This window comes from Vigna angularis, chromosome 1, assembly GCF_016808095.1.
Source record: "Vigna angularis cultivar LongXiaoDou No.4 chromosome 1, ASM1680809v1, whole genome shotgun sequence".
Lineage (NCBI taxonomy): Eukaryota > Viridiplantae > Streptophyta > Magnoliopsida > Fabales > Fabaceae > Vigna > Vigna angularis.
In genome coordinates this window covers 42,799,569-42,825,171 of record NC_068970.1, presented here as the reverse complement: position 1 = coordinate 42,825,171, position 25,603 = coordinate 42,799,569, and the positions used below count along the sequence as shown (strand labels likewise).

The following is a 25,603-nucleotide window of genomic DNA, read 5'->3' as shown; positions in this document are numbered from 1 at the left end:
TATATATATATATATAATCATTTTATTCTTTATGACTATTGATAAAGAGAATTGTTCATAAAATTAATAAAAATGATTTGTAACGATTTTATAACTGGTTTTTGATGTACATATTTCCTTACCAATTTTACTCTTATTCATGATCTATATTTATTAAAAAATGTCAATTAAAAAATAAATTTGGTAAGTATTTATATATATATATATATATATATATATATATATATATATATATATAATTATTATTTGACTCTTACAATTCAAATATATTTATATCTCATCATACACTTATTCTATTAATTTGTTTATTTGTATTTATTTTCGTATACATATTTAATTATTCTTTTATATTGTATTTAATCATGTACTTGTTTTATTTATTTATTTATTAAATCTTACATATTCAATTGCACATAATTCTACTTGTTTATATTTATATTTATTTATACATAAAGATCTTATTTATTTGTTTAGTTATATTGTTTGGTTTTAAATATTTATTATTTTATTTGTTTGTGACAAATAAATAGATACAATGATAATAATTAATATGAAAAGATAAAATTTACTATAAGTAAATATTTGATTATTATAACGAGAAATATGACTTTAGAAATTTAAATAAAAATGAGATATTTTTAGGTTACTTTATTATTTATGATGAAACTCATTTATTTTCATTAGTCACCACAAAATTTATTTAAATATATATAAAGTATTTGTAAATTTAAAAGAACTTTCATATTTATTTTATTATTGATTTAAATATATAAAGTATTTGTAAATTTAAAAGAACTTTCAGATCTATTTTATTATGTTATGATTTTACATGTTATTTGTGTCACATTCTCTCTTTCTATTATGTATACTAAAATTTGAAAAACTCACTTTAAATAAATGGAAACATTAATATTTTAAATCTTTTTCATTAGTGATCACAGTCGTATTCCCAATAATAAGCTTACAGAAAACTATTGTTAATAATTTAGTAATATTTTTGGGACGAGATTTTGGACTCTTTTCGTCCAGATGTTCCAATCATTTTAGAAAAACTAACTGCGATCATATATACATGTCTTTACCATACACATGTTTTATTAATATATATTCTCATAAGTTATATGGAAATTAATAAAAGTTTTAACAAAAAAAAATACTAAATAGATAAAATTTCTTCTGCTTTTCCAAGTATTGCGAAAATCCAGTTTGTAAAATATGATATAAAAATTAATATATATATATATATATAATATAATAATATATATATAATATAGTTATAAAGTTAAATATAAATATTTTTTATATTTTTAATATAAATAGTTTTTAATTATTTTGTAGATAGTTTCATAATTAAAAAATGGTTAAAAAAATATCAAATCAGAAAAGAATTCAATTAAAAAAACAATTACTTAAAATGTAAAAATAATAAAATGATGATTTTAATTTAGAAAAGTTTTATTTGAAAGATAAAATCCCCTCTACATTAGGATAAATATTTTGCTAGGTTGAAATTCTTCTCTTTTAAAATTACAATTTATTGACCAACAAGTAATTTAACAATACAAAAGAATATATAAGCATTTGGTGACTGTATTTTCTAGTGTTTGAATAACTTTTCAATAAATTTCATAATCTATGGTCAAAATATTGAGTTTTGGTTCCTAACATGTAAAAGTAAAAAATAAATAAATAAGTTATTAAAGATATGAATGACAATATCAGCTGATATGGTCTATCCCATTTTGTTCTCTCTGGTATTTGTGAGGAAAAGTAAACAAAGTATGTCCTTCTATACTTTTTTAGATATTTAAAAATTAACTAAGGTGTTATTATTTTAACATTTAACAATTTTTTTACACATTTTACATTCATTATTTTTTCCTTCAATTTTTATTTAAATATAAAAATTAACTTTTATAATAATTAAATTTTTGTGAATGATCATTATAACTGACAGACATGTAATAATGGACTTTACTGGAAAAATGAAACAGTTGAGATTATGGGAGTAGTTATCAGAGATATTAATTCTACGTTTTACCTTGAATGTAAAGGCATGTCTTGGAAACATAAAGAATGAAAAGAACCATGAGACAAAAAGATATGGGCAGAGTTGGAGTCTGAACACCATTTTTGTTTTACTTATTAAGAATGATTTTACCTCCTAAGTTACTATTTACCTATTTATACTCCATTATAGATAAAAATTTACTACTATTTATTTATTTTTATTTACATAAACATGCATTAATAAACATGCATTAATTGTTACTTAAATGGTATAAATATTCTGCAATGAATAAATTTATTACTGATTTGTTTAATTAATCACAGTATAATAATGGGTGGAGCAAACAGAGGATTGAGTATCTTATTTCTATTTTTAAAAATGAAAATTCAGTTTTATTCATGTTTTTAAAGTTAATTGTATTGTGTAACATTTTAATTATTAGCACTCATCGTTATAAAATTGTTAAAATAAAATAAATTATCTCAAACTAAATATATATATATATATATAGTATTAATACAATTGTCAAAACCAAATAACAATAAAAATAAAATATATTTAAAAAAAATTAAGAATTACTATTAGACTACCAAGAAAAAATATTATGTTATATAACCGTCTCTCTACTAAAGATTTTTCAACATCTCTCATTTAAGATATATCAACTCATGTTTTTTGGTCTGCTTACACTATTAAAGATAATCATTGTAATAGAAAGAAAACAACAAACTGAATCATATAAAAGAAATGGTAAACTAATGTGTAAAAAACTTTGCCTAATATAATTATAAAATATCAACTATACACTAAACATGTATAACATACAACGAATCATATATTCACACAAATAATTAACATTAGATTCAACTATGCAGATATATACTTTTAACATGGGCTTCAACGTGTATGTTGGAATAAGAACGATGGTTGGATTTGCCTGTATTAAACCTTTGGAACTGGTGTGATTCTAAATTTTAAATTAGAAGTGTAAATGAAAGTTAGATTGTTTGAATGAAAATGAGTAATATGAGAATGTACACAGTGATTGTGTATGCTATGATTAAGTAGAGCCTAGATTGTATGTGAACAGTTTATTGGAAAAAAAATATAATATATTGACTTTATATTGTGCTTTGTATGAATGGAAAGGGAAGAATGAGCTTCTAATGTGATGGTAAGGATTTACTCTTTTAGTTTGAATTTATGATTAGAACGATCATGTGTAGTATATGAATGTGGATATGTTATATGAACGATCATGGAGTGATGATGAGATTGAGACCGTGTAGTCTAGTGTCTGATTAATCGTGCAGTATAATGGCCGATCATGGTACTTCGTTTATGATTTCGTGTAGAATTCGTATTATTTTTAATTCTATTATAATAAGAATTTCATTATTATAAATGTTTAATACATTGGAAATGTTAGTAGTTTTCACATGTTGTGGACTGTTCAAAATTTTATTTTTTTAGCTTACCTTTCCTTTTTTCATGTTGGTTTCTATGGGCTTTTTTCGACCATCGTTTTTATGGCAGGAATAGATGGGGATGTAGGTGACAACGAGACTAAGTAGTAGTCCATTGAGGGGGAAGTCAATACATAATAGTATACATGAATGGTTCGAATTTATTTCTAAGACTACTTAATTATTGTTTGAAAAATTAGATAAAAAATTTGTAATGATTCTGTATTATTATCTTTGTATCTCTTGCTTAAAAGAAAATATATGTGCATTTTCATGCTATATTTCGGGACGTTATATCAAATATTAAAACAAAATATTATTATATACATATCAAATAAGAGTAATAATTAGATGAAAACAGTTAAGAAAAATAATATCAAATATATGTCTTAAAAGTAAGTTACAAAATTAAGAAAAACAAATTTGTAAAAGTTTCTTAGTTTATATGATAAAGTAAAGGTGTTTTGTACTTTAAAATTAGGTTAGATATGATATAACCAGATATTAGAAAGAAGAGTGTGAGGATGAGTATATATATATATATATGGTGTTCTAAAGTTGCTTTTGTTAATAGGTTATCCTAATTTTAATTTTGGTAGTTAGTAAGTTAGATAGAAATAATGTAGTGGAACATGTCCATGTTGAAGATGTTGAAAGTGGTAATTATTTTAATTGGTGTAAAATTATAAAAAAAACAATAATTTTGTTACAATTTGCATATAATTTTAATATTTTATAATTATTAGGGTTTAGGATTATAAGTTAAGATTTTAATAAATATTTTTTAAAAAAGAATAAAACCCCAGGAAAGCATATAATAACACATATTTGAATATTACATTTAAAAATAAAAGTTGAGATAAGATTATTATTTAATGATTGTCTTCCAATTAAATAAGGATAGTACCAATGCAGATTGAAGTTTTACACGTGTTAAGAGCCTATTTGACGAAACACGTGCTCCTTTCAACACAACTACCCCATGGCATTTCCGTTATTCGAGGGCGAGAGCGTGGTCAATTATCAGAAGTCAACAGTTTGAAAAAATAAAAATTGTCTTTTGGAATTTCTTCTTCTCCTTCTACGTTTTCCTTTCACTTTCTCTTCCTTTCCATCACTTTCTCTTATTTCCCCTTCGCATTTTACCTGCGATAAAGACCACAGAAAATCACGGTTCCATCCACGCTAATGGAGGAAAAGCACGCAGCAGCCTCGGAATCCGCGCACGCCGAATCTAACGGTATCTCTAATGGCTCCGACCACGGTTGGCAGAAGGTGACCTACGCTAAGAAACAGAAGAAGAAGACCAACAACACCGCCAACGGCTCCGATTCTCGAGCTAATTCCAACAAGCTCGTTCCAAACGGGACTTTGTCCGGCTCCGATGCCATTTTCCTGTCACTGGAACTGCAATCGGAGGATCGCCGCCGCAAAATTCTGGAGGCGCGGAAGGCAGCCGATGCCGCATACGACGACGATGTCGCGCCGGGCAGATCAAAGCAGCGGTCTCGAAATGACGAAGAAGATGACGAAGACGACGAGAATGTGGAGCATTCCACGGAGAACGGGAAGGCGGAGGAGAAAAAGGTGAAGCAGAAGAAGCCAAAAAAGCCTAAGGTTACGGTGGCCGAGGCGGCGGCGAAGATCGACGCTGCTGATCTGGGCGCTTTCCTCGTTGATATATCGGTAGGACATTGTCAATTGAATGGCGCATTTTTGGGTTTTGTGTTTTCGGTTTGATCTGTGGATCAGGAAGACGATACTTTCGATTCGCTTAGTTTGATTTTGAATTTTTGTCTGTTTTCACTTCAGGCATCGTTCGAGACGCAGCAGGACATATTGATGATGCGGTTCGCTGATTATTTTGGACGTGCTTTTTCTGCCGTGGCCGCATCTCAGTTTCCCTGGGTGAAGTTGTTCAGGGAGTCACCTGTTGCTAAGATCACCGATGTGAGTGTTGAGTTCCTTGTTTTCTTATTGTTTTCTTCTAGGTAAATTTATATAAAGAATTTCAATTTGTTGGCTTAATGATTCTTAAGTGTTTAGGTTATTATGGAATGTGGCATGCATATAGACTTTGAAATTTGTCTGTGTGAATCATGATAGCACCCAGGATCTGTGGCAACATATTGGTAAAAGGTACGGACTTTTTGCTGTCATCGGTCTTGTTCAGGCAGTGTCTACATGAAAATTGAACATTTGACGGAGATATACATACGACAGTGGGCGCAGACTATACTACTGAACAAGAAACGACTGAAGCAATAAGATCCGATGTTAAAAGGACGTTGCTTTCTTTTCAAAATAAATATGTAGTAAAATCCTGTGAGGAAGCCCTATGGTGAAATAAATTGGAGTTAGCTGCCAGCATGTTTTAAAGCAACACGTCAGCAGTTTTTTTAATGTAGTTGCCATGAGATATAACAGTTTTTGTATGTATTTTGTCTGCAATTTCAATAGCAAAAGCCCTGATTAGCTCCAATTGGTTTCGTGGAATGAACTTTTGTGTAACTTTTCAGGGTATATGAATGCTTTATAGTGAGTGCCATGTTCTTCATGCACATTTTAGTTATATTGCTTCATCCTTTGTACTGTTACTTGTAACTATTTGTTTTAACTTATGACATTGTTTGTTATGCTGTCAATTATCTCTTCGTATGTATGAATTGTGAAGTGTCTTTGTTGTAGTGAAATTTAATTGAGGTCTCCTACTATGTGTGGGTCAGGAAACTCATTTTGAAAAATGCAAACGGGAATTAACACTTTCCTAAGCGGAAAACTAGGAAGCAACATTTCATATATCATTCGCATCCAATGGACGTTTTCCCACTTTCATTTGTCTTACTAAATCTGTTGTGATATTGTTGCATATTGTATCGTCTACTGTATTTACTATTTTAAAATTGGCAATTTAATATTGTTAGTCAAGGAAGACTTTTCCTAAATCTGATACCTTTTTCTATCATGATAAACAGTACTGTGTCTTGTTATTGGTGATTTATGATTTGAGAATCATAGTTATTGAAAAGCATTCATTCGTCAGTTACAGAATCATAGTACCGAGTCTTGTTCTTGTCATTTTATGGGATATTAATATTTGACGAATATTTATAGTTATTATACAGCCATTCATATTCTATCTTTTAGTGTTTTTTTCAGAATCTTGGATGTAGTTTCTGATATTTTCCTATGAAGTTTATTGATGAATTTTCTTTCTGCCAGATGCCACTTTCTCACATATCTGAAGCTGTATATAAAACATCGGTTGACTGGATCAACCACCGGTCTCCTGAGGCACTTAGTTCCTTTCTGCTTTGGTCTTTAGATAGCATTCTTTCTGACTTGGGTAGCCAGCAAACTGCGGCAAAGGGTTCCAAAAAAGCTGTGCAGCAAGTTTCTTCAAAATCTCAGGTATTACACTGAATACTTGTCTGTGTCTAGAACTAGTGGATTTTATTCTTCTTTTGATTTTTGGATAGTAGAAGTTGCTTGTGTTGGGAGATAGAAAGTGACCCACCAAATTGAAACAGAACTAATCTAAAAGAGAAATTTCAATACAGAATAGCTGTCTATTAAGGGAAGTCTCTGGAAGACCCATGTCTGAACAGCTAAGAGGTCAATTGAACAATCTTGTCCCGAAGCATGATCAATTACTAAAGGACATCTTCCTATTTTTATTGCAATATTCTCTTCTAACCAAATACATTTGGGGTGATAAGTTAGCTGTCTATTCACTCACCCTGCAACTCTATCGAGGGGACTCTAAAATAACCTATGTACTGAACAGTTAAGAGGGTCAATTAAACAATTTTGTCAACCATGATTAATTAGTGAACACATGGTCACTTATAAATCCGAATATTCTCTTCAAACCAAACGCAGTAGGGATGCATGGTTGGTGCATGAATTTGAAATTCTATGGGATATGCTTTAGTACAATTTGATCTATCAATATTAATTTATTTATTTGCAACTAGATGTTAGTTTTGATAGGATAATCTCTGCTTCTAATTGTTCAAATGATTATGGCATAAACACTGCAGGAAGCGATGCTACAAAATTATATATTTAGTTAGTTCAATTTATGTTTCCTCCAATTTCTATAAGATCTTCTTTGACACTTACACCCCTAGTGAATGAATAGTCAATGTCAAGATAGATGACACCAATAGGTGCTCTAGAGACATATATGGCTGACACACACAACACACAGATATAATGTACGTAATTTTTCTTTTTTCCCTTTGCGGAATGGGCATTTAATAACATAGGAGGTCAAATATCCATGTTCTTAGATCACCATTTTTTGTTTGTGTTAACGAGTCAGTTTGTTTTGCTTCATTATTCTCTCTTGTAACTAAATGCACTTGCAAAGGAAACAATTGCTTCTATTTGAATATCCATTAGGTTATGTTTGATTTATACCGTTCTTGTGTTCATTGTAGTTTGTTTATCTTCTGATTGAGGGTACAAAAATTGTCTTGACAAGTTTTTTTGTAATTTTGGTCCTAGATCACATTCAACCTTTACTTGATTATATATACTATTCTTTCTAGCTGTAAACAAACATTAAGTTTATACTACCTGCAGGTTGCCATGTTTGTTGTTTTAGCAATGGTATTGCGCCGAAAGCCAGATGCTCTAATAACTGTGTTGCCCACATTGAGGGAGAACACAAAGTATCAAGGGCAAGATAAGCTTCCAGTGATTGTATGGATGATAGCTCAGGTGAGGCATAGATGCCAAAATAACGATAACTTATTACCAATCCCCTAAAATTTGAGTTATTTGACTTTTAAAAGAGAAATGTAACATCATTTTCCTTTCATTTTGTTAATGGTTAATATTTCTGTATAGGCCTCTGTAGGGGATCTCTCAGTAGGTTTGTATGCTTGGGCACGGAATCTCCTACCCATAGTGATTGGCAAAAGTGGTAACCCCCAATCCAGGGATTTGGTTTTGCAGCTGGTGGAAAAGTATGAAAACATTGTTGCCCTTATTTTATTTATATCACTAACTCATCATTGCTATTGTCATCACCACCATTGCGTTTTTTGTGATTTGATGGCAGAATTTTGTCTACCCCAAAAGCACGGCCTGTTTTAGTAAATAGTGCTGTGAGAAAAGGGGAACGATTAATTCCTCCTTCTGCATTTGAAATTTTGCTCTGGGTTACTTTCCCTCCATCTTCGACTAGAGTAAAGGTAGATATGTTCAGCTGGCTTTATATGTTTGCATTTAAGTGTATCATAGCTCCAAATCTTCAAAATTTAAATCAATATGCTGCTGCTTTTACATATAGGCTACCGAAAGATTTGAGGCCGTGTATGCCACTCTGAAAGAGGTGGCTCTTGGAGGTTCTACTGGAAGTAAAGCAATGAAACAAGTTTCACTGCAGATATTCAATTTTGCTATCAAAGCAGCTGGAGAAAGTACGCAAACCTGGTTTTATTATTTTATTTGTGCCTCATTTCCTTTTTGATGAAATAAATGCCGAGTGTATTCTAAAACATGTATTTTTCAGACAATCCCGAGTTATCTAAAGAAGCAGCTGGTATTTTAATTTGGTGTTTGAGTCAAAACACAGAATGCTACAAGCAATGGGTGAGTGTTTTTTGTCTTAAAGCTTACTCTCTTCGATTTAAGCAAGCTATTGATGTTTTTTGGATGGAGCAAGACAACTTATTATAAGAGACAATTTCTTTGGATGTTTCTGAGATAAATGGTAATCTGATAGGTAATGGTTCTTTTATTAGAGAAAGACTGAGAGTGTTAATCTCTAACTAAACCCAATGCCCCTAATCATCTCTGCCACTCTCTTCACGACCGCCAACCTCTGCCAAATCCTGCTAAAATGTTACTTACAATCAATTACTCCCTCAACCAACATAAGCCATCCTCATTGAGCTTATTATCTAACCCAACCATGAAACTAGATTTACTTCTTTGATCTTATTCCTTGTTTTATATGAACAGGAAAAAGTTTATCAAGACAACATTGAAGCAAGTGTTTCAGCTCTGAAGAAGCTTTCCGATGATTGGAAGGAGCTATCAACAAAATTGTCTCCTTATGAGTCACTGAGGGATACCTTGAAAAATTTTAAGCAAAAGGTAGTTTCTAATAAGTCAAAAGATCTATATCTTCAGTTTATTGTGTCTGGGATTGCTTTCAAACACTGTGACATGGACTGGTTGAACTGTGTTTTATTGTACTGAAGTAGCAGAATGTTTGGACATGGTATGTAATGATGTAACTATTTTTGGACGCAGAATGAGAAAGTATTGGCTTCCGAGACTGATGCTGCTCGTCACGCATACTTCAAGGATGCGGATAAATATTGCAAGATAATCCTAGGAAGAGTCTCACGAAGCCATGGATGCACGTCTTGTTTAACCTTAACAGTTCTTGCTTTGGCTGTGGGTGCTGCCGTTCTTTTGTCCCCCGGTATGGAATCTTTGGATTTTAAGAAGCTCTCCGAAGTTTTCAACTCTCAGTACTGAATACTTGAGAATATTCCGCATTACTAGCAGTTGGTTGCTTCAAACAATTTTTGTTTCAGCCCCACTCATTCACAATGGGCACAGTGAACCAATAGCCTCATAATAAAGTGCTAAATGCGGAGATTGTACACTTAGTTCAAATCAAATCATGTTCAGGCAACAAAGGATAGCCGAGGTCAACAATGGTTTGAGGTTTACTTTAGTTAGACTATTTTATAATTTATTTGTTCTTGTGTTTGTTGAGTCTTACTTTTAGTTATTTATGCCTTTATATTAAGTACGCTGGCAAAATGCCAATGAGGTAACTACAGCTGTATCCTGAAGTTAATGTAGTTGTATCAGAGGAATTTTCGTGGTGCATTGCGAATTATTTTTTCTACCTTTTTCTGTTATCACGGGTTGATGGTTGTCATTTTCAGTTGCTTCTTCCCTGTTATCGATGCTTTGTTTTCCTTTAATTGAACAAATTGAAGAGCATATCGAATGGTCGATATATAAAGCAGGAAATATTTTCAGTGGATAAGTGCTATATTTTTTATATTTCAGAAACACTGATTTATAACTGTTGAACCACGCGTTTTGATCAGATATTCTGAAATTTCCTTGCATGATTGATATCATAAATTCTGTTGAACGTGCAAAAGTGGATTGCCCGAGGTTCATTAATTTTCACTTGGGAACCTCATGTTAATTTTAATCGCTTGACGTTACATCATCAAGGTCAATCTTACTAAGGATAGTTCTACTACATTTTTTAATTTGCAAACGTATGACATTGAATATTCATTTTGTAATAGACAGCAGAAAAATAGGTATAATTATACATTTACAACAAAGTTTTGGTGAACTAAACTTCTAGAATTACCATAGAACAGCTGCTTTGTTGTGTTTTAGTCCAGATTTATAGATTATCATAATCTTCAGGTTCGGCATATGGGTACTTTGAATATGAACTTCTGATTTTTGAAGGATCTTCAGGTACAGACCAAGGGTACTGCATGTCAGGGTCTCGTGGGAATTTCCTGAAGTTTAAAAATGGTGCCCAAAGAATAACCCTGCAAGATTTTACACGGGTGTTTTTTGAAACGTGTTGCTAATTGTTACAGCAAATAATTTCAAAAGAGAAATGCAACCAACAACAGCAGATTTGTTATCACCGCACACAGTAAGAGTGGTAGTAGTATCAGTATACATATATTTATTTTGCTTTTAGAGGGAAGAGTTTCTCACCCGGGGAAGAAAATGAAGACAAACATGAATTGCAGATACATCTCCAGCAACCCTCTTCTATACCATCTTTTCCAAAGCCATATCATGATTACTGGCTGCAATTCACGCAATTATGGCCACTCACATTAAAACTCAATTGTGGATGCTGTTGATAGATGTATATAATTTGGACAAACTTAGAAAGTTTTGAAAGAAAGGAACTTACTGGCACCACAAGGAAATAAACAAACATACCAATCCCCCATTGTGTCAAAACCCAGGAGAGTTCTGGCCGGTTATTCTCTCCTGTCACTGCTAACACTGGCTGCTCCGCCTGCTCAAATAACCCACACTTCAATTTTCTAAGCAATGAATCTTTAGGTACTTGTTTGGTGAAAGAGTAAAAAGAAGTGAATTTCAGTGTAGAAAGAATCTCACCAAGGCCAAGAGTGTTCCGAAATGCAGTGCGAAATTGGTATAGTTAAAAGTGAGATGATTATCTGGTTTGTGGGTGCAGCATGAGACCTGCAATGAGTTGAGGAATGAAATGAGGTTATGCAGAAGTAGCAGAGAATGAGTTAGCAGATGAAAAAGCAAAGTACAGATAGTGATTGGGAAGGCCTAGTTGTGTTTTTGTGCTTGGAAGCAAAGAAGAGAGAAGTTGTCCCAATGGAGGAAATGGGAAGAGGAGGAAGAGCTTTGGGAACATGGAGGCTGAATGAGCACCTCATCTTTCTTTCCACTTCTCTCACTTTGCTTCCTTATCACTTCACTTCCATCAAATTAAAACAAAAAAAAACTCATCCACTACCCTTTTTTTCTTGTCCATTCAACTTATGCTCATAAGTTCAATGCAATTATTTCCTAAATATTATATGCTTTGCTCATGTTTAGGGAATTCTTCATAAAAAAAAATTAAATTACCTTTTAGTATTGTTTAATTTTGTTGTAGTTAAATAATGATGAACATTCTATGGTTGAAAGGTGATTCTTTTTAAATATAACTCTTATAAATTACAAAAATAAACTCCTTTCGACTTTATTTACTAAACTACACTCATTTATTTATTCTACTTGTCAATAATTTGGTTAAGTCGAATTCTTGGGAATTGAATTTCGAGTTTGATTTTTTTTCCAGATAAAAAATAAAAATGTAAACATATAATAAAAAAATTATAATATTTTTAGTTTTTTAAATAATGTGAATATCAAAAATAGATTAAATAATAAAATTATACATTTAAATTAATTAAACACTTGATAATCATTAAGCTAACAAATTGAAACAAATAGTATAAAAGGTCGTTCCCAGTGCTATAGACCTAACTGTAAAAACATGACCTAACATTACTCTAATATCAATTTTACATAATTAATTTTGTTTTGAATTTCTTGTCTTCTATGCACCATGCTATCAATGATCTCATTAACCAAATTTAAATTTATATCTTTCATACAACAATTATAATTATTTTATTTATATAGTAACAAATATTTAAATATTAAGTAATATAAATTTAATATTTAAGTACTATTACAATTTATATCTTTAATTATAATTTTATTGTAATAGTACTTAAAAGATTAAATTTATATTACTAAATAAAAATATCACAGTAACACAGCTCTTAACAATATTTTAAAATCTTTAACATTGATTGTATGATATTTCAAAATAATTTTTATAGTATGGAATGGATTAACAAAAATAAATGTATTACTAGTCAATGGTTTTACCATTGTCTAAATATATTTTTCATGACACTAATAAAAAACATTTTAAAATAAGTCGCGAATCTCATATCATTAGTGTTTTGTGAACAGTATCTTGCTCTATATTAAATACATTGGGTTGACTACATTTATATGTCAATTTGTAGATTTAAGAATGGACATTATTTATGTTTAAGAGTCATTTAATTATTATTCAACAATAATTAAACTAATGTGCAACACATTGATTTAATTTTCTATATTGTTAGAATAATAGTTTAATTAATTAAACATGAATTATGTGCATTTTTAAAATAATAAATTGAGTAAATAAACGTAATAGACACAGTACATTGTAACACCAAAAACGTTTCTTTAACAACGTTTTTTTTGACACAATTTTGACAACGTCACGTGGTGGTTGTCTATTGATTGATATTTAAAAAAATAAATTAATATGCAATTGATCAGGCAAGAGTATTATGGGAAGAAAAAAATACGAAATTTCATTTCGCGCTTTTGCTTCTTCTTTCATTTGCATTTCGCAGTTTCGCTTTCGCCTGACCTCTCGCGTTCTCTCATCTCTCTCAGTTCTCTTATCTTTCTGGTGTTCAAAGACTAACCTTCTCGTTAAACCCTAAAGAATCATCTTCTCCCTGTCTTGGGCGTCCGTGTTCTGCAGCATTGAAGCCCTTCACTTGGTGTTTTTTAGAAAGTAGAACTGCGCGAACCCTAACCAACTTCTCGACCCTTGTTGTTTTGTTGATGTTATAACTGCAGGTCCAATGGCAACCCAATGACAACAACCCTCTTCTTCGTCTCTCTCCACCATTTTCACTTTGTCTGGAGCATTGCTTTCACTCTCACAGGTCTTCTCGATCGAAAGAAATTTTTCACTCGAGTTGGAACTTGTACATGTTTTTTATATACAAAAGATCATGATTATAAATGTTGGGTAATATGTACTGATAATATATTATATGAATAAAATTTCAATTTTGATATAGTACCATACGTTCTCTAATAGTGTTGTTCGATCATATATATTGAAACTTTTATTTGGTTATGGGTGTTTGGTACAAAAATCGATTATGTCAGCGACCTTGATAGGCCTGAGTGTTGGTGCCTAAAAAATTGATCCAATTCAATTGAGTGTTGGTGCCTAAAAAAAGAATCACATTACACAGGTGCCTAAAAAAAAGATGAAATTCAATTACGTAAAATTTTTTTGGGTACTTATGTGCTCACAGTTGACTCCGACAGCACAAGTTTTTGTACAAAACCACATTTTTGTTCGTGTAATCGTTTACAGGGTCCTTGTAATCGATTACAATGTCCAAAACGGCCTACACTTGATTACCAAGGCATAATTTGAAAGGTCTTTGAGTCTAGATTCCAACAAAATAAGAATCAACTCATTTGGAGTTCGGTGGAGAAAGTTATAAGCAAAACAACCAGCAAATGTCAGAGTTGGCAGGAATATATAAAGCGTTAACTTTAAGGAATAAATTATACCTACTCAGATGTCCAAAAATTACAAATTAGTAGTCATTGGAAATCTTTTTGAGTCTAGTTTCTAATAAAAAAAGGATCACATCATTTAGAGGTCGGTGAGAAAAGTTATCATTAAAATAGAAAACAAAGGTCAAAGTTGACAACATGTTAACTTGGTCATGACACCAACATTGGGTCTTTCCTCCACTAAAGACTGCCAAAATCAAGTGAAGACCACCAAAGTTGCCATAAACATTGTTCCTTTCCTCAATCATGGGGTGCCCAATCATGACTTCTCAGCCTCTACTCACACTTAAACACCAAAATTAAGTGAAAACCAGTGGATTTATGCCAAAAAATTAAAAATTTTGACTATGGGTCACCTAGGTTACCACAACTAGCTCCTACAGTACAAGTTTCTATACAAATCCTGGATTTTGTTCGTGTAATCGTTTACCAAGCATATGTAAACGATTACAAGTGTGTTTTTTTGTGTGCAGAAGGTTCAGGACTTCATATAAGTTGCTCATCTCATAAACATTGTTCCTTTCCTCAATCATGGGGTGCCCAAACATGACTTCTCAGCCTCTACTCACACTTAAACACCAAAATCAAGTGAAAACTAGTGGATTTATGCCAAAAAATTAAAAATTTTGACTATGGTCACCTAGGTTACCACAGTTGGCTCTGCAGTACAAGTTTCTGTACAAATCCTGGATTTTGTTCGTGTAATCGTTTACCAAGCATCTGTAAACGATTACAAGTGTGTTTTTTGGTGCAGAAGTTCCAGGACTTCACCTAACTTGTTCAACTCAACAAAATTGTTTCTTATGTCCAACAGGGGTGTCCAAACATGATTTCCTACAATAAAATCACACCAAAACCATTGGATTTATGCCAAAAATATAAAAGTTTACACTGTGGTCACCTATGTTACCACAAGTGGCTCCTGCAGTAGAAGTTTTTGTAGAAATTCCATTTTTTTCTCGTGTATCGATTACCAAAGAGGTGTTATCGATTACAACTGTGTTTTTTGGTGCAGAAGTTCCAGGACTTCACCTAACTTCATCATGTCACAAGCATTGTTTCATTCCTCCATCAAATACATCAATACTAATCAAAGTGGCCACTTTATTCATTAATAATTCAAACAAAACCTCATTTCACAATGACAATAACAAAGGAAATTCAATTAAGATTAATAATATGTACAATTTTGTATTACTTTCTCTTAACATTGAACAAAATATATTCCAAATTATAAACATTTGTTCATCTATGTACAATTTTGTATTACTTTCTCTTAAGAAATCTATACAAATATCACTCATATTTTATTCTAAGAAATCCAGTGTAAGGAGTCCTAAGCACTCTGCTCTTGTAACGCCTTCGTGACCCCATCCTCACATAAGTCTTCATTGGAGGTGGATTGGTGGACATGCCTCCCGGGGAAAAAAATCTAGTGTTCATGGACGGTTCTTCACGTAAAACACTCTGTCCACCATCTCCGCAACCAGTGATCGGTGCTCCTCTATCAAATGCTCATTCAAAGTAGAAATATACTTTGTTGAAAATGAGTGACTAACCCTCAACTGCATCAATGACAAACAAAATAAACAAAACATAAAAGCCCTAAAACGAAAACAACAAAAAATTTAACAAAACAGGGAAAACCGAAAACGCAATGAACAAAATGAAAGAAGAATGCATTTACCTTGCTCGTCCAAGGACCATGGTTACCGGAACTTGCCATTTCACACAATACACTCAACAAAGAGGAGAAGACCAAGACGAAGAAATGTAACGAAAACGTAGAAGGAGAACGACAGCCATAAGGAAGAGGGAGATCGAAAACCAAAAGGGAGAGCTAGAACGAAGATGGTGAACGAGAAGGAAGAGAGAGAACGGTGATTTCTAATGAAATAGGGCAAGGGGTATATTTGGAATCCCAAATTTCTGAAACTCTCATCAATTTCGATGTCACAATTTCAGAAATAAAAGAAAAAAGAATTAGACCAATGCGCTACTGACACCTGGCGTTGTCAAAAGTGTGTTAATATTTTGTTGTTAAAATATCGGGATCCTATAATAGAACCATTATACTACATTTCATTCATAAGCCATAAGCCAAAAGTTTATATAAGTACCATCTCTATATTACGACATTCCTAGTTAACTTTCACAATAATTTTTTTTTCCCAAAAACATAAGGTTGAAGAAAAAGAAAAAGGAACTCTATACAATAAAAATAAATTTATAAAAGTAGTCTCTACCATTTAACCTATCCTAAGATGATCTCATTTTTAATGTCTCTCACCTACAATATCTCATACTCTAATTTAAACACACGATCATAATAAATAAATACATAACCACAAACTTGAGGAAACTAATATATTTAAAAAGGTTTAAATCTCATAAATAGTTCAAAGAATTAATACAAACAACATCTCAAACCATTCATTTAATGCTTGCAAATCATTTAGATAAACTATAAGTTTCTACCTCTGAAGGATTTGTGTTGAATTAAATTTTGCTTAGCAAGATTTTTGCTCACTCAACGAATAAAACACCTGGGAGCAATTTTCACAAATTCACCCAAGAAGTTTTATCCTGCCTAGTGAGTGAAACACGTATGTTTCTTTGACTCATCATTAAAACATTCTTACTCAATGAGAAGATCACTTGTTTAGTGAGTAATACCTCACAAGTGAAAAATTCTCTTAATGAGTCTACATAATTCAAAACTCGTAAAAGATATTTAAATTTGTTCAATTAGCTTTAAGGTATCTTTCTTCTTTTTCACAAGTCAAAACATATTATATCAATTCAAAATTGTAAAATAAGAGTCAATTGAGCCAAATTTACATATCTATAAATCAAATTACTCATCAATCTCAAACACATAACATTTATTCCACTAAATCAACTAGCAATTTCAAAGTGTTTAGAGTTTTCTTAGAGTCTTTACTGAATACATATTTGACTTTGTAAAAATAATAATGTAATATAATCCAAAAATATAATTATAATACACACGTGTACAATGACTTGTCATAAAATGAAAATACGTGGTGGAAAGCCGTTACACATGTCACAAAGTTTATAACGCCATTACAGTTCAAGGACTGAATCCAAACACTTCAATACTTGAAAGACTAAATTAAGTCAAAGTTTCGAAAAGAAACTAATTCTAATTTTTATCTAAAATTAAGAAATAAAAAACATTTTTAACTCAATAATAAAAAAGACATTTTACATAGTTATATATATTTTTAATAATTAAAAACATATAAAAATAATAATAATGTAAAAACAATATATAAATATAATAATGCACTAGTTGATATTTATACGTAGATAAATAATCAATTCAATAAAAAAGTATTAATATATTTTATATTTAATACAATAACAAAAAATTACAGTTTTAATAAATAAATTTAATTTCGTTAATTTTATTTGAACTCAAAAAGTTGAGGTAATTAAACATGTGTTTTATTTATTAAATGTTATATACATTTATTAAAGAAGTTAGTCTTAACATGCCATGTCATTAATTTTAAAAAACAATCCATTTACTCTTAACTTATTATTTTATAAATTTAAATTTTTTAATAATTTCATTAGTGTTAGTACACTAATTCTTATTTTTAATAAAGATATACAATAACTATTACACATAAATATATGTTCAATAAAATTAATCATAATAAAAGAAATAAAATAATAAAAGCTAAGGTTATTATATTAATAATATAATTTTTTATTATATCAATATCGATATTTATTATATGATTTAAATCCTTGTCTCACTTTGTAATGTGGTCTTTTCATTAATATAATACTAACCACATTAATTCATGTATTACTTGTTAGATTGTGAGTCTTTTGTTTTTTTAATTTTTTTCAAAAAAATTATCATGTCTTAAATGAAGATTCTATTACGTGACAAATACAGTGTAACGTAAAAATAAAAATGTCATATGTTATTATTTGGAAGCAAACATTATATTCAAAATCTCAAAATCTCAATATAATACGTACTTTTTATATATATTTGGAATATTTTCTTCTTAAGAAGATGTTTTCATCCTTAGATTTTACATAAAAACTTTCTCAAGTAAATTTGAAATGCGTACTAATATATTTTTATTTTATTTGTTCCCTGATAGTTTAAGAGCGGTGCCCGAGATGATAAGATAAGTAGTAGCACCAATGGTTTTAGGAGCTTCAATTCTTTGCATTTGTGTCCACTTCATGCATTCTAATTCTACACTATTTTTATATAATTAACTCTTAATAGCTTATTTCATTCTTTATTTGATTCTTATTTAAAGTGATTTTTTTCAGTTTAATACTCGATTATTTTAAAAGTGTATATATTAGGTTTCAAAATTTTTAAAATTGTACGAATAAAATCTTATCAGTTAAGTTAGTAGCCACATACGTTAATTTCGTATTTAGTCTTTTTCTTCTCTTTTCTATTCTCTTAACGTTAATCAAAAGCAGAAAGTGAAATAGAATTTTTATGTCTTTGCAGTGTACTATTTTGCAGTGAATTTTCCTCAACAAAAAGTGAATAAACATTTTATTGTAATATAATAATAATAATAATAATAATATTAATAATATTAAGAATAATAATAATAATAATAATAATATAATATAAATGTAATATAATTTAATAATATAAATTAATTAAAACATAAACACATTTAAATGTAAATTTAATATGCATGAAGATATAAAATTTATACTATTTCAACAAATAAAATATCATCATTAAGGCTTTATTCTTTTGGGTGAATTTGGGGGAGATGATTTGAATGAATTTGAGTGGATTTGAGGTTAATTTTTTAGTTGTTTTTTTGAGTGGATTTGTGGGTGACTGAGAGTGGATTTTGAAATAAAGTTTGTGAGAATTAGTGTAGAATTTGATTGATGTGATAGATTTAAAAAATTAATTTAATTGGTAAAAATTAAAGATTACCAAAATACCCCTAGTTATTAAAGTAATATAAAAGTTATTTATTAATGTTATATTTAATTGTAAAAGTATTTATAAAGAGACAAAAATTATAAATAATTTTTAAACATAATTTTTAAAAATTATAAAAATTATAATGTAGTAAAATGAATTTATTTTTAAATGTAGTATTTGTTTATATAATTTACTATCATGTAGTATCAATTTATTTGTTACGAAATGATTAATTTTAAACAAATAAATAATTAAAGGAAGTTACAAGATCTCTTCAAAATAAATTAATTTACTTTTTTTAGAAAACTGTCCAAACATAAATCAGATTATGATAAGCTCATTTTTGAATACTTAGTCTATGATAATATTTAACTTTGTTTCAGAATGTCTATGCACGCTAGAACAAATGCTTGTGCACTCCCAAATACAAATAAATTTCAAAATCCTCTAAAATATATTCCGATTTGACTAATTTTTACTTTGTTTTTTATTAAACATTATTTTTCATTCTTAATTTATCCTTAAATTAATTATTCTCCATGTCTCAGTAAAAATAATGTATTTATTTAAAACAAAAGAGGCGATCAAACTATCTTAAAAAGATATATTTATTATTATTATGTGTATTTTTAATACATATGAAAGAACCTAAAACTGCATTAATTGTTGGACAAAGGGAGTTCTGTGGTGGTTAATTAGAAACATTGATTAGTATTAGTTATTACAAGATGGTTTTAAGTCTAATCCTTATTACAAAATTAATTTGAGATGATCTTGAGTATAATATATCCTTACAAAAGTTAACTTAATTTAAAATCTAATTTATTCTTATAAAATTAACTTCATTTATTTCATTTTCTGTTATGTAAATAACAGGGTTGTTGAATTTCTCCTTGGTGTATTCTAGTAGACCTTGAATTCCTGGTGGATAGACATAGAGCCAATCTTTGGCTACCTGCAAAATATTAATTTCTCATATGCTTTGTGAAAAATAATGTTCAATTATTTGTAAATAGTGTTAACTCTTGGTTAACTCAGACTAGTATAGTGATAACTAATCATTGTCATGCTCTGAATGGAAGAATCTAAACTGAGTAAAACTCATTTTTACTCTAAAAACAAGAATAATGCATTAACATGGAACTTCTCCCTGTAAACTTTTACTACTGCAGCATGAGAAAGAATGAGGTGGTGTGTAACCACATAGGGCTCAGTGGTAGAATCACCAGTCGTGCAGTTAGCAAACCACTTGGAGCATCTATTGGGTGGGGATCCACCATTTCCATAACCTAGAGTTCTATATAGAACTGGTTCATTTACTGTAATCCAGTGCCTGATCCTGTCACCAAGTTCCCTGAAGCAAACTTCTTCATAATCTGCAAAATCCTGACTGTTTGCATAATCAAAGTATCAATTCTTCATCAGTTGAGTGAATGGGAAGGACAAGTCCATGTCCATGTATTCTAGGGAACATAGTAATCTCACTATTGCTTACACAATTTTGGGATTCAGAAAACCACCATATTCATCTTCAAGAGCTTGAGGGAAATCAGAGTGAAATAGAGTTATAAAGGGTTGTTGTCCTGTAAACAAAAATAGGTACATCTAGTTTAGTTTGATTTGGAGAATATCATGAGAAAGAGAAACAGAAAGAGCAAGAAAATTATGTCCACTGACCATTTGCTATGAAATCATTTATGAGATTGTTGTAATATGCAATGCCTTGTCGTTTAACTCCTCCCTGCAAGTTTCCATCTAAAATCAAGGTAGTTTAAACTTAACTGCATTATGCAAAAACTATACAAAGCTCTACTAACCATTATGTGTGATTCAACATATATTCCCTCAAAATCATGCAAACTCATGATTCAAATTAGCATTTTGTTATACCAAAACAATAAAAGAGATAATTATAGTTTCTCACGAGGTAGTATTCTTGGCCAAGAGATGGAGAACCTGTAGGCATTGAATCCAATATCCTTCATTATAGCCACATCTCCCTGAAAAAAAAATCACATGTAAAAAACAAAATCATCATTCTAGATGAAATAAAATCTCGCCAAGCTAAGGAAATTCCTCTAGAACTTGATTTCTAAGTTCAAAATTATGAGAAAGAAAGTACATTGTAGCGGTGGTATGAATCAACGACAACATCTGCATTACTGTGGTCTGCTATTCTATCTGAAAAACGTTTGTTGTCAAACCTCCACTTCACCGTCGTCTACCTCCTCTCCACGTCCATCCCCATAAACCTCTCCTCCACCAAACAAACCTTCATCTTGTTCTCCATGGCAGACATCTCCCTCCTCCCCTTCTTCATCTGATGGCTGCGTAGGGGTCTGCCTCCAATGGTAGTGGTACGAACCGACCTCCATCATCTACGTCGTTGTCGTCAACCCCAAAGCCACCATCGCTTTCATGCACGAAGGTTAACACGGTGGAGCTCTCCAATGCTGGAGCTATGGAAGTCCAATTAATACACACACCACAACCGATAACACACGCGCACACCTTCCCTGGAACCGGATACCGGATTGTTGTTGGACAACCTGCAACCGGATAGCAGACTGTGTTGGAACTTCTTGGAGAAGCTGGAACCGGATACAGGATGTGTATCCGAATACGCCTCCCATGAAAGTTCTTTGAGAACGTGTAACAGAATACGCCATCTTTGTAACCGAATACGTCAAACTCCTACCAAAAACTCAAACCGGATACCCTCTTCTTCCAACCGAATACCTAGCCATGAACATCACTTCTTCAACCCCTTCTCCTTCCACGTTTGGTCATCTTCATATCCGTACAGGGCATATGAGTCTGTGTATTAAATCAGAGCAAATCCTCGCAAATTGACGAGATGAGTTCAACAGTGTTATCTCGCAAATCAACGCTGTTCCATCGTCCCAAATCGTTGTAAATCATCGCAAGAGAACAACGCTCGTTTTCCAAATCCATCGTCGCCGATCACCGTGAACAGTTATTTCCCTTCAAACGAACACAAACGAACACAGCGTAAGACTTTTAGTAACTACAAAATCACTTACTATATTTAAATTGATTGATTAATATTGTGTACACTTGTTTCTCCAGAAGGAAAAATTCTTCAAGCTCAGGAACCCCAATGACTCTTCTAATTCCACGACTGCAATCTGGTCCAGCAACAAAAGCTTCTCGAATCTCATCCACAACTCCTGCATCAACCATTTTGTCCACCCTTTTGTCCAGATACGGAAACAATACTGGTAACAACACATCGACCCAGATGAAACAACAATTATATTTGGAACGAAAAGCAACGTCAGGGTCCTCAAGCAAGGGTGTGAGGTAAGTGTTGGAGCCACCCACGATAATGGGTAGGTGTCCGTTTTGAACGATGGTATCAAGAGCGAGAAGTACATGGTTGCAGAAGTCATGAATGGTGGAGTCGTAATCAGGGTCGTCAATGATGGCAAGAAGGTGATGGGGAATGCCAGAATGTTGAGACTCTGAAACATTGTTGGTGATGATGTGAATACCCTTATAAACTTGGATTTTGTCAGATGATTTAAGAGGAAATTCGAAGGTTTTCAAACTGTAGAAAGAGAAAAAAAAAAAATGTCCTACCATGAAAATCATTAATATAAAAAGAGAAAAAGTTGATCGTTGTAAAAAGTTTGATAAAATATCCGTTTATACTAATTTAACATAAGAGACTTCATAAATACAATTTTTATAACTTTAGGATTTAATTTATACACTTTTAAAATCGGCTACTAAATTGAAAAAATAACTTAACATAAAAACTAAATAAGCAATTAAATATGATATTTTATTGCTCTTTTGATTCATGCATTCTAATTCTAACAAACATTGCAAATTCTATTGATATCCTTATAATATTTCTCTATAAATAAATTATTATGCATATTTTTAAAATTTTAAAACTTTAATTTTCAATTTTTATTTATGTTTATTTTAAGTTTAATAAATATAATATTTTAAAGTGAAATAAGGGAGATGAGTGTGAATTTAGTAAAATATAAAAAAATTATTAAGAATATAATGAAAGTAAATGGTTATTAAAAGTGAGAAAGAGTGTAAATGTATACTTTCATTAGAGAAAGATGTGTGCTTGTTTTAAAATTAGAGAGACTGAACTTACTAGCATGACTTGTGATCGAATGGATAACTTTCATGACATAATTAAAATGTTTTATGATAAATATATTTTTAATGTGGAAAATAAAAAAAAGTTATAAATTTTGCTTTTTCCGTTATAGTGAATCTCAAATATATGATGAGAAAAAAGATAGGTATATTTGGGTTTTGATAATAGACACAAGTTTCATGTGGGATTAGAAGTTTTACTTTGTTTCATTTTACTGAAAAGATCCACTATCTCACTATTTATAAATAAAAAGAAATTTAACTATCTTGAGTTGTATAAATATACTTATACACTATCATTCTAAAATGTATTTATAGAATTGAAAAATCTTTTTTCACTTCATAAATTTCTATTACTTGGTATTTGTTCTTCCAACATTCCTCATACTCTACCGAAAAGTGGAATCCATGCAAAAGATTTTTTAACGCTCAAGTCAAAGTTAATCAAAGTATAATTAATGTAAAAAGAGATTCTAATTCTTTAGCCTGAGTCGAGTTGACTCAACCTTTGTCTCGGGCTGCCACGACTTGACCTTCGATCGAAATTACTTCAACTTGACATTCAATTGGGGTTGACTCTACTCGACCTTCGACTAGGGCCAATGTTACGCAACTCTCGATAAGGGCTAGTGTTTCTCAACCTTTGGCTGGGGTTGTTGCTACTTGTCCCTTAGCGACATTGCTTGACCTTTAGTTTCGACTCAACTCAATATTCAGTTAAAGCCAACTCGACTTCATCTTTAGCTTGGGTTGACTCAACTCGACCTTTGACCTTGATCGATTCTACTAAACATTTACCACAAGCCAACTCGGCCTGACTCAACTGGGTTGACTTGACTCAACTGGGTTGACTTGACTCAACCTCAACCTGGGTTGACGTGACTCAACTTTTGGTTTGGGTCAACTTAGCTCAACCTTTGATTTATGCCAAATTGGCTTGACCTTCAGTTTATGCTGAATTCAATCAACCTTTTATTTATGTCAAACTACATAAATCGATATGACTCAACAAATTGACATGACTCAATCTTCAGCGAGTGACTCGGGTTGACTTTCGGCTTGATCCATTATGTTCGACCATTGGCCCAAGTATAGTTTGCTCGACGTTTTAGCTTTGACTGTAGGTCGAGTCAAGTCAGTCCATTATAGTCGAGTCGGCCTGAATTAGATGTTGAGATGATTCGACCTAAGGTGAAAGTCAATTTGAGTCGACATTTTGGGCTTATTTTCATTCTAATCAATGAGGAATTCCGAAACTTGTGGAATTTCATTTTTTTTAATGAATTTCAAATCCTATTTCTTTAGTTATTTTGAAATACTTCTTAAAATTCCTCCATTTCAATTTTCTTTTAATTTTCTCATCCAAACAAGCTATTTTACTTCAAAAGATTTTAAATTCTCTAGATAAATTAATTACTATCTTAAATTGTCTCATCTAAATACAATATAAAGTTGTATATATTGAACTTAGGGATATCAAAATTACTCATGCCCGCATAAGATAATTGGTACTCGTAAGTATTTATTATTCACATGTGGTTGATATTTTAGTACTCATTCATAAATCCGTGAAGGTATTTCCCATATACGTGAGTATCATACCACTCATATCCATATATATCTATTACCTATAAAATATTAAAATTAAAATTTAATTTATGTTTTATTAAGTTAAATTTAATTAAAATTAATATATAATTTATATTTTATGAAATTAAATTTAATTAATATTAAAATTTAATTAAATTTATATATTTCTTTTATATTTTTCTAATTATATATATATTATATTAAAAATTTATAAAATATATTTCTTAAAATATTTATGAGTAACCGATTCCGCAATTTTAAAAAACCCAATCGATCTAACGAGGAAGAGAATGAATAACAAGTTGGATTTTTTCTACCAATTTGACAGCAATTAGGCTGCGGATATGACGCCATCCCATCTAGTTATATATACCATGCACAAAAGTTACAATTGATAATTTATAATACAAAACAAAATATTTACAAAAAGTTTTAAAAAGCAATTAAAATACAATTCCATATTCATGTTTTTTCAAAGGTGTAAACTGA

General features: G+C 30.8%; 3 protein-coding genes across 3 annotated transcripts; 1 reads left to right on the top strand and 2 right to left on the bottom strand.

Annotated features, from left to right (window-relative positions):
- The first annotated feature begins 4,539 nt into the window (after nucleotides 1-4,539).
- On the top strand, nucleotides 4,540-10,357 carry LOC108319718 (uncharacterized). Its single transcript, XM_017550947.2, has 10 exons — nucleotides 4,540-5,163; nucleotides 5,290-5,427; nucleotides 6,700-6,888; nucleotides 8,068-8,205; nucleotides 8,335-8,453; nucleotides 8,549-8,681; nucleotides 8,780-8,909; nucleotides 9,002-9,081; nucleotides 9,454-9,588; nucleotides 9,748-10,357. Exons 1-10 carry the CDS (start codon nucleotides 4,666-4,668, stop codon nucleotides 9,976-9,978), a joined length of 1,791 nt encoding a protein of 596 aa, XP_017406436.1. The 5' UTR covers nucleotides 4,540-4,665; the 3' UTR covers nucleotides 9,979-10,357.
- A 391-nt stretch (nucleotides 10,358-10,748) lies between these two features.
- LOC108319719 (NAD(P)H-quinone oxidoreductase subunit L, chloroplastic) lies at nucleotides 10,749-11,956 on the bottom strand. The gene is made up of 5 exons (XM_017550948.2): nucleotides 11,790-11,956; nucleotides 11,626-11,712; nucleotides 11,414-11,521; nucleotides 11,209-11,303; nucleotides 10,749-11,033 (listed from the first exon to the last, which is right to left on the bottom strand). Exons 1-5 carry the CDS (start codon nucleotides 11,916-11,918, stop codon nucleotides 10,880-10,882), a joined length of 573 nt encoding a protein of 190 aa, XP_017406437.1. The 5' UTR covers nucleotides 11,919-11,956; the 3' UTR covers nucleotides 10,749-10,879.
- A 10,340-nt stretch (nucleotides 11,957-22,296) lies between these two features.
- LOC108319684 (adenylate isopentenyltransferase 3, chloroplastic-like) lies at nucleotides 22,297-24,204 on the bottom strand. Its single transcript, XM_017550907.1, has 3 exons — nucleotides 24,188-24,204; nucleotides 22,455-22,949; nucleotides 22,297-22,363 (listed from the first exon to the last, which is right to left on the bottom strand). The coding sequence occupies exons 1-3, from the start codon at nucleotides 24,202-24,204 to the stop codon at nucleotides 22,297-22,299; spliced, it is 579 nt and encodes a 192-aa protein (XP_017406396.1).
- Between the last annotated feature and the right edge of the window lie 1,399 nt (nucleotides 24,205-25,603).

Bases quoted from the DNA above. Each gene is read 5' to 3' on its own strand.
- LOC108319718 (XM_017550947.2), top strand. From the start codon at position 4,666: ATGGAGGAAAAGCACGCAGCAGCCTCGGAATCCGCGCACGCCGAATCT. The intron at 6,889-8,067 runs GTATTACACTGA...TACTACCTGCAG, and splicing joins AAGTTTCTTCAAAATCTCAG to GTTGCCATGTTTGTTGTTTT. The intron at 9,589-9,747 runs GTAGTTTCTAAT...TTTTGGACGCAG, and splicing joins TGAAAAATTTTAAGCAAAAG to AATGAGAAAGTATTGGCTTC.
- LOC108319719 (XM_017550948.2), bottom strand. From the start codon at position 11,918: ATGAGGTGCTCATTCAGCCTCCATGTTCCCAAAGCTCTTCCTCCTCTT. The intron at 11,713-11,789 runs GTACTTTGCTTT...AACTCATTGCAG, and splicing joins GGCCTTCCCAATCACTATCT to GTCTCATGCTGCACCCACAA. The intron at 11,304-11,413 runs GTAAGTTCCTTT...CGTGAATTGCAG, and splicing joins TTTATTTCCTTGTGGTGCCA to CCAGTAATCATGATATGGCT.
- LOC108319684 (XM_017550907.1), bottom strand. The intron at 22,364-22,454 runs GTACACAATATT...GTTCGTTTGAAG, and splicing joins TTCCTTCTGGAGAAACAAGT to GGAAATAACTGTTCACGGTG.